Source organism: Hippocampus bargibanti, linkage group LG09, assembly GCF_051943395.1.
Source record: "Hippocampus bargibanti isolate YZ-2025 linkage group LG09, ASM5194339v1, whole genome shotgun sequence".
Taxonomy (NCBI): Eukaryota; Metazoa; Chordata; class Actinopteri; order Syngnathiformes; family Syngnathidae; genus Hippocampus; species Hippocampus bargibanti.
The window spans coordinates 10,232,415-10,240,904 of record NC_142742.1 but is presented as its reverse complement, the minus strand read 5'-3'; the positions used below and the strand labels follow the sequence as shown (position 1 = coordinate 10,240,904).

Here is an 8,490-nt window from a genome sequence, read left to right as displayed (position 1 = left end):
GGATTTGCCTTTATTAGTCTCGCAGTGGAGAAATTTACATTTCACAGCAGCAAAGTTATGAAAGAAATGAAAGTAGAAAAGCAAAATACATGAGCTGCTGGAAAGGCAGCCACTCTCGCGGCGCCGTCTTGAAGTCAAAAGAACAAAAAAAAAAAAAAACTAAATAAATAACATGACAACACAAAGGCACAGAGAGACATTCATTCTTAAGCACTTTCTGTACCCTCTTTGTTACATAAAGCAATTCCAGATGAAAGAGGAGAGGATCAAAGCGTCTCTTCACCAGTGGATCAGGGACATCATGTTGGAATGTGCACGTCGACTACAAGCTAAATGTTGAAAGCAAACACGCAGCTGTAGCATTCATTGACGAAAAGAGATCGTCTCACATCTCCTGTCCCCCATAAATCAGCTTCAATTCCATCCCGCCACAGTTCCATATACGCATCGGCGCTCTGCGCTGACGCTCCTCCCTTTTTATCGCGGGCTCCTCAAGCCATTTATCCATCCAGCCGCAGACTGTCCAACAGCACCGACCTTCCACTGAACAAAGCGGGGCTGTGAAGATGCTGCCCATTACAGGCGCAAAAAAGCACAATGGCCCCAGAGCTGTCCTGCGATGAGAGTCGAATGGCACCGACATTCCTCCCATTCAAAAACAGTACTGGCATATTCATGCTGCCGAAAAGGCGCAACCGCTCAGCACAGTCTCCTCCTTGATGAATGTTGTGGTCAAAAATGCTGAAAAACAATCCGTATCTGACTGACATCAGAAAAACGTTTTATAGGATCTAAAATACCCAAAACACACTGTATGATATTTTTAGTCAAATACAAAACACCAATGAAAATGACTTAAAGTGTCCAAAAACTACTTCAAATTGAACCCGGAAGTGGCCAGTTTCAGAAGGTCCCGCCCCCTTGTTCGTGGTGTCACCCCAAGACGTCTTGCCTTGCTGGAGAATCAAAACAATGGCTTCCGATTCGTAAGCCATTGTTTATTCATCCAGTTATGAATATTATTCAAATAGTTCTGAAGAGGAAAGCATACATGTTTGCAATCGATTAAATAATTTATTCCGGTCATTTTGATGCATCTGGAGAGAAATGTAGTGACAAAATCTTTAGTACTCACAGTACCCAAAAAAGGCAGAAGAGGGCGACAAAGCTCCGTATAAATTGTCTCCTGGTCAAATACACTGTAGAAGTCACACAGCGATTCACCATTTATGTGTTTTCCTTCTAATTTCGCCATCAACGCGGATCAACACGAAGTTTTCAGACCAAACAAAGTACCGCAAAATGCATTGAGGTGATGCAAGGTATGTCGTTTCTCGGTGAGGGGCGTTCCTTCAGGACTCGTCACCAACTCAAAACCAAGACTACCTGAATATTCAGCGCGAGTCTTAAAACATAAAATATAGCTATATGTGGTGGAATCCTTGTTTAATACACTCAGTAGAAGTCATTGGAAGCCATTTTACAAATTATGGACACAACTTGTCCGGAGACGTCGGTTGTCCTTTCACTGTTTCCGGAAAGGGCTCGATCACGAGTGATTTATTAATTTATTTATACCGATCCTTATTAGTAAATCCTTAGGGCTCGTCTTTGCCCGTTCCGATGGGGCAGGAAATGCCGGTACCTTTGAGGCCGCAATAAACTTGAGGTTGTTTCTTCAGGTACTGCTGGTCTGGTGGTAGTCCTCGGCGTAGTAGAACTGCTGTAACTCCGCAATTTCTGTCGTAATGGCACCCAAGCCCTTTGTCTCCAGCTCCTGTTGATAATAAAACACAGGTGGAAGTGTGACACCAGTGCAGTAATCACAAAAATGTTGGGGGGGGGGGGGGGGGGGGATAAACATTTTTGAATAAAAGGGCAAAATTGCATTTTACAGACACATTTTTTAAGAGTGTGTTGACAGCAGTGCAAACTTTGGTGCCTGCAGTAGAAGTCAACAATGTGATGTTGTAGGGCTAAACACGTTATTCATATTAATGGGTGTATATGTGGAATAAGAATGAAGCAGATGCATCCATCTATTTTCCTTCATCTGTCGACTGGAATTGATGTTATGTCAAAGTGCCCCCAGGTTTGAATTGTAAACATCACATGACCAAACCAAGACCACAGAGGAGCCGTTAATCAGCAGGCGATATGAGACCAAATCTATACAACAGGTGAGCAATGCAAGCCCAAAGGTACTTTTATGTCGATGTCAGTCAACGGCAGGGACCGGTGCGCTCTAAAATGGCCAAGATGGATGAAAGTGGGTGGATTAACCTGATGAATTACTTTACCACAAACACAAATTAATCAGCATATTGTGTTTAGATTATTGGGGTCGGTCACACAGAACACATGACGGTTGTCACGGTTTCCAAGGTGGTGATGGCGGGTGCGGATCCCAAAAAGCAGGCAGGAGGGAGCAGGAGGTTGTTTGACAAATTGTATTAAAATAAAGGTCAGCAGGAACAAAATGTAAAACATCAAAATCATCTGAACAGAAAAAAAGTATAAAAGGAAAACCAAGTGTAAAAGTCCGCCGAGGTTAAACAAACACATGCACAACATACAATGCATGTGATTGCAGACAAAGCATGCAACAAACAATGAACCAACCCCGGATGGTCGTGCCGGGGGTCCTTTTAAGTGTCACTGATCAAAACGACCAGCACCTGCGAGGCTGCAGGCAGGGCTGACGTCGCTACCCGTTGGTCGCCAATCCGAACGTGGCAGTCCACCACTGATTGAGACGACCAGCACCTGTGCAGGTGCAGGCGGGGCCGACAGCGCCACCCGTTGGTCGCCTACCAGATCATAACAATGGTGAATACTGAGAAATTGGTATCACAGAAACAAACAAAAACAAACAAACAAACAAACAAAAACAAGAGGTGAATTGTGAAACATTAACAGGTGTGGGCCGTCAGGGCACGCAAGGCCTTCTCTGCTGGCCAAAAACTTTATGTAACAAAGAGGGTAGAGCAAGTGCTGAAGAATGAATGACTCTCTGTGTCTTTGCGTTGTCATAGTTTTTGTACTTCTCCTCTTCCTTTCATAACTTTGCTGCTGTGAAATGTAAATTCCTCCACTGCGAGACGAATAAATGTACATCCAATCCAAACTATCTACATACTTGGCAATAAAGATGATTCTGATTCTGATTCTGATTCTGATTCTGAAATTCTTATTAAATAATTCCAAATTGTCTTTCAGCTTCCTTTCATTGCATTTCCCCTGTTGTGCTGCTTCCAGATGTGTGTTTTCGTATTTAAGCATATAACCAATCACATTTTAGCCATCATTTGTGACCGGGGTCAGAAATCTACTGGGACGCCTTCACAGTGTGCAGACCCCGGGACATAAAGATCAATGTTGATGAAACTGTCGCTGAAAGCAATCACAGTTCGAGTTGGCAACCCAAGGCCTGCTGGAAGGCACTGGCATCGTCAGAGTTTTCGCAAACTATGATTGGCTAGTCACATTATTGGCTAGTCACTAGCCAGTCATAGTATCACGAGCCGCGAGTGATAAGCGCATTCTGGCCAGAGGTAGCACACTGTAACTATAGCGAACTGCATCAGCAAATATATTTTTGTGTTAATTTAAGAGCGGTTGTGTCAATCCACAATGGCTTTAGGAGGAGAAGAAATTGATTTGGTTGCAGATATACTGTTAAAGCCATTTTCAAGACAGACTTTTCCAGAATAGATGGACATCATTAAGAAACGTTGGACAGCTCCGAAGCCAGCAAAAATAGCTAATAATATTGCAATTTTATGAGGTTGCCACAAATCCACACATTCATAGTAAATATTTGAACAGTTTAATTACAGTATTTCTTACGTTTCTTCAACATCACAAGTTATTTCCCAGCCAATGGCCCCCTCTAGTGAACAAGGAGTAAATCACACCACACTCGCAGCTGTGGATTGATTCAGACGTAGCGATACTAAATGCCTACATGCACGGCCCGCCACTGGCCTTCACAGTACCCTACACTAATTTGAGGGAACGTGCAAATGTATTTAGAAAAAAAATCAACTTCCCACAAAAATGTGAAATCTTGTTTCATATCTGCAGCATTACAACTTTTCATGTCAGCGAGACCGCGTAAAAAATTGTGACAGAAGAAAGGAATACACTCCACTTTGGAGTGCAGCGGATTTCCCCGCCGCGGGACGACGTATCATCATTTCTCTTTGTTGTGACGCACATCAACGCTTAGACTTTCCGAAACACCTTGAGAGGAGGCTTCAAATGCTTTCATAGTCTGCCTTCAGAGGGCCGTGTGATTTTCTTCGCTGTATGTGAAAGGCGTTTGGGCATCTGCGGATGAAAAAGGAAAGACAAGTAGGCAAGGTGGGACTTGCTGCAGGCAACAAGAAGCCCGAGTCGAGGTCTTCGCACATGAGAAATGTGCGGATATGAAGGAGGTTCGCTTGCTGGGAGCTGGGGAGGAATTGTTGCTAAGAATTTGCGTTTATCAGAGTCCGTTTTATTCCACACAGTTGGGACTCTTGCAATAATTCGGCATGAGGAAGATTTAAAGAACTCAAAAAAGATGATTTTTTTTATAATAAATGCAGAGGGGGGAAAGGCATGACAGTGAATGTTTCATACTAGCAGAGGTTCTTAACACCCAATGTCCATCCATCCATTTTATGATCCGCTATATCTTCCCAAGGGTAGCAGGGCACGAGAGCCACCGTGTTGCTCCTAACTGAAGTTCTAGTTTTGAATTTAACCCCTTCCCCAACTATTTTTTTTTGGGGTGAAAAACATTCCGTTTTCAGACTATTTTTAAAAATATATGTTCTTATAGTATCATTAAAAAGAAGTGAACATTTGTGAGCAGCAGTATAGCTTCATGCTAAAAAAAGAGTACGACAGATGCAGTGTTTGCTTTAAGAATGCTGATAGAGAAGTACAGAGAAGGTCAGAAGGAATTGCATTGTGTCTTTGTAGATCTGGAGAAAGCGTACAACAGGGTGCCCAGATAGGATCAGGAATAAGTACATTAGAGAGACAACTCATATTAGAGGCTTTGGAGAGAAAGTCAGAGAGGCCAGACTGAGATGGTTTGGACATGTCCAGAGGGGAGAGAGTGACTATATCGGGAGAAGGATGCTAAATCTTGAACTGCCAGGCAGAACACCGAGAGGAAGATCGAAGAGGAGGTTTATGGATGTGGTCAAAGAGGACATGAAGGTAGCTGGTGTGAGAGAAGAGGATGCACAAAACCGTGTTAGATGGGGGACATTGATTCGCTGTGGCGACCCCTGAAGGGAAAAGCCGAAAGGAAAAAAAGAGGAGGAGTTCTATATGGTATCATTGATGCTTGCTATGAAAACAGTTTGTAAATCCTGCCCAGTTTTTCAGCAAAACGATGAGTCTCTACCAGTAGAGTCAATAATCCTTTTATCAATAAAAAGACTGAACAATTCAAATGGACTCAGTTTTCATCAATCGTTATTTCATGATTTCTGCGAAAGGATTTGCCCTTCTGACAAGTGGAAGGTTCTCCAAGGTCCCCACTTGTCGAGAAATAGTAATAGTAACAACACCGTTACTACAACGGCTGTCGAGCAACTCTTGCAACAATGTCCTTGAAATCCCACAGCTCTAACCTATAATAATAATAATAATAATAATAATAATAATAATAATACATTTCATTTGCAAGCGCCTTTCAAAACTCTCAAGGACACTTTAGAGTCACAGGATATTTTTTCCTGCGGGTGGTACTTAGTATTTCACATGTAGAGTGGTCCACAAAGTGTCAAAATCGACGAGTACATACGAATGTATCTGATTTTTGAAAGTAATATGTTTAACGACTATACTTATCCATGACTGAAAAAAGAATGTGTAAACGTGTATACTCGTTTCTGCTGAGGAAGGGGTTACAATGAAAAAAAAACCAAATTCCAAATTCAAACATATCATCTTTGTCTTTAGGGACCCCACACCAATTCACTTTTTCAAATTGTTATTTTATTTTTATTTTTAAACCTCACTTCCCTTATATGGCGACAATTGGACCCAAATGACGTTTCTGTGCTCAAGCAATAATCTTTTGGCGCTACCTGGTGGCATCCGGGTGCTTAACTGAGTTGAGGGTCTTAATTCTGACAAAAATAGTTACAACACCGTTACTACGACGGCTGTCGAGCAAGTCTCGCAACAATGTCATTAAAATCCCACAGCTCCAACCTATAATAATAATAATAATAATAATAATAATAATAATAATAATAATAATAATATTTCATTTACCTTGGGACCTTGGCTTACGAACTTAATTGGTTCCTAGACAGAGTGTGTAAGGTGAAAAGTGTGTATCCCAAAAATTAATTTCCCATAGGAAATCATTATAATGACAATAAACCGTTCCCGGTTCCCATAAAACAATGTTCTACTTTCTAACTTTCTCAGCCTTAAAAAACACAAAATATACCTTATTTTATGTATAATAAATGTGCTGTGGTATTCTGATTAAAGAAATAAACTGTACTGTACAATAAATGTAACGTTCGTAAGCCGGAACGTTTGCAAACCAAGGGGTTCGTAAACCGAGGTTTCACTGTAATCCCTCTCCATCTTGTGGCATCAATATTGCAAGTACAGTACAAATCCTCTCTTGAGAGGAAGCGTCAGATACACGTGGATTTTCGTTAATAGCGCTGGTGTCTCCTGTCTTAGTTTTACAATGGTCACTTTTGCCACCTCCGCAAGATGATAAATGGGATTGAAAATTCAGGGAGGAACACAATATCATCAAAGTAAGGGAAAACGATGGCACAGGCATGAAGTGGGTCGCCATCTTGGTTTACCCACACGGGGGCAGCGTGGTACTTGATATGTGGTGCGTTGCTGCAGCGGGTTGTCAAAATCAAAAGCTGTGCACCCTGCAGAGAGGCTGAGACAGCAGCTGACCTGCAAGTCCTCGGCAGCTGCCTGCTACAATGTGAAGGCTCTAATCCCCCTGCAGGAGCATCCGCCAGCCAAATCCCAGCGCATGGAATATTAGAAGGGACGCGCATTTAGCTTTTTTTTTAAAGCGGTGTGACACAGCAGCATGCGCCACATTAAACAGCGTGCTAGCACAAGCGCCGCTTGGCTCGCCGTGGCCTAATTAACCACTCATCGCCACGGAGCCACGGTGGTAGCGAACCCTTCGGGGGCAGCAGGGTGGGGATGGGGAGAACACAACATTCACGCTACCCCCTGCCCCCCTTCCTCCCTTCACCTAGCCTCCCTCGCGCTCCATCACACGGCAGTCACAACACGGCAGCCATTTTAGATCTATAAATCAGAATGCAGGGCGTTGCGCCGCCGTGGCTAACCTGACGGGGCTCTTCTCGCTCGATTGCAGCGGCAGTGCGCCGGAGGAGGGCGAACTATTCCGTGTCAACCAGCCCTTGGAAGCTATGCGTGACAAAAGCAGAAAAGTGTGTACATTAACAGCACATTTTTGACGAGTAGTGACCTCCGAAGTGTGAAATGAACACGCACAGATATTGGAGGAAAATGTTCTGGTTAAAGATGGCCAGAATCACTTTCAGGGTCGCCAACTAGTTCGTCGTTTTGCTGGGCCGTGAAATGACTTGAAGCAGTTCAAAATCTAAATGTGTCTAAGAACATGACACCGCTGCCCCTAAAAAGTAAAAAATAAAATAAAAAAGGACGTCATGCTCACCAGAGAAGTTGATTATTTCATATCTTCAGGTATGCAAACCGCTATAGGTGTTTTTTGCTAGTGCAAGTTAGTTGTGTCAAGTTTTGTTTTGATCAACCAATCAAAGGCTGCGAATTCTGCGGCCATCAGCCCTGTGGGAACAAAAATGAAGCCTCGCTTGTTAAAAACACAGTTTTGTTGCTAATGTAGTTTTTATAAATGTTTCATGGGAAAATATGTAAACCTGAATTGCACGTAAGCACTAAACACTCTTTGCTAGACATTAATACTGTATATCAGGGGCCACTCATGCATGTTACTCCGAGGCCTTCCGTAGTGCTACGTCTGAATGAATATGGTGCGAGTATGGTGTAGAAGATGTAGTTAACCAGGAAATAAGGTGTGCCTTGAAGAAACATAAGAAATACTGTTATTAAACTGTTCTAATTTTTACTTTGAACGCGTGGATTCATAATAACCTCTTAAAATTGCAATATTATTTGCTATTTTTGCTAGCTTCGGAGCTGCCCAACCTTAATGATGTCCATCTATTCTTGAAAATCGATCTTGAAAATGGATTTAACAGTTTATCTGCAAACAAATCCATTTCTTCTCCTGCTTCAGTCATTGTAGCTTGTCAAAAACCACTATTAAATCAGCACAAAAATGTATTTTGTTATGCAGCTCGGTACGATACAGTGTGCTAGCTCTGGCCAGTATGCTCTTATCACTAGTGGCTCATGATACTATGATTGGCTAGTGACTAGCCAATCATGTGACGAGCCAATCATAATTTGTTAAATCTC

The 8,490-nt window shown here is 42.5% G+C and overlaps 1 protein-coding gene and 1 long non-coding RNA gene across 2 annotated transcripts in view; both read right to left on the bottom strand.

The window, feature by feature from the left end:
• Positions 1 to 8,490, bottom strand: part of msrab (methionine sulfoxide reductase Ab) — a 67,873-nt gene continuing 59,383 nt past the window's right edge. The window contains 2 exon segments of the mRNA XM_089004550.1: positions 1 to 1,694; positions 1,697 to 1,779. Coding sequence (XP_088860676.1) covers positions 1,599 to 1,694; positions 1,697 to 1,779 — 179 coding nt within the window. The 3' untranslated portion in view covers positions 1 to 1,598.
• On the bottom strand, positions 3,569 to 7,660 carry LOC148893608 (uncharacterized). Its single transcript, XR_016116004.1, has 3 exons — positions 7,522 to 7,660; positions 7,353 to 7,434; positions 3,569 to 4,332 (listed from the first exon to the last, which is right to left on the bottom strand). It is a non-coding gene; the product is annotated as an uncharacterized LOC148893608 (long non-coding RNA).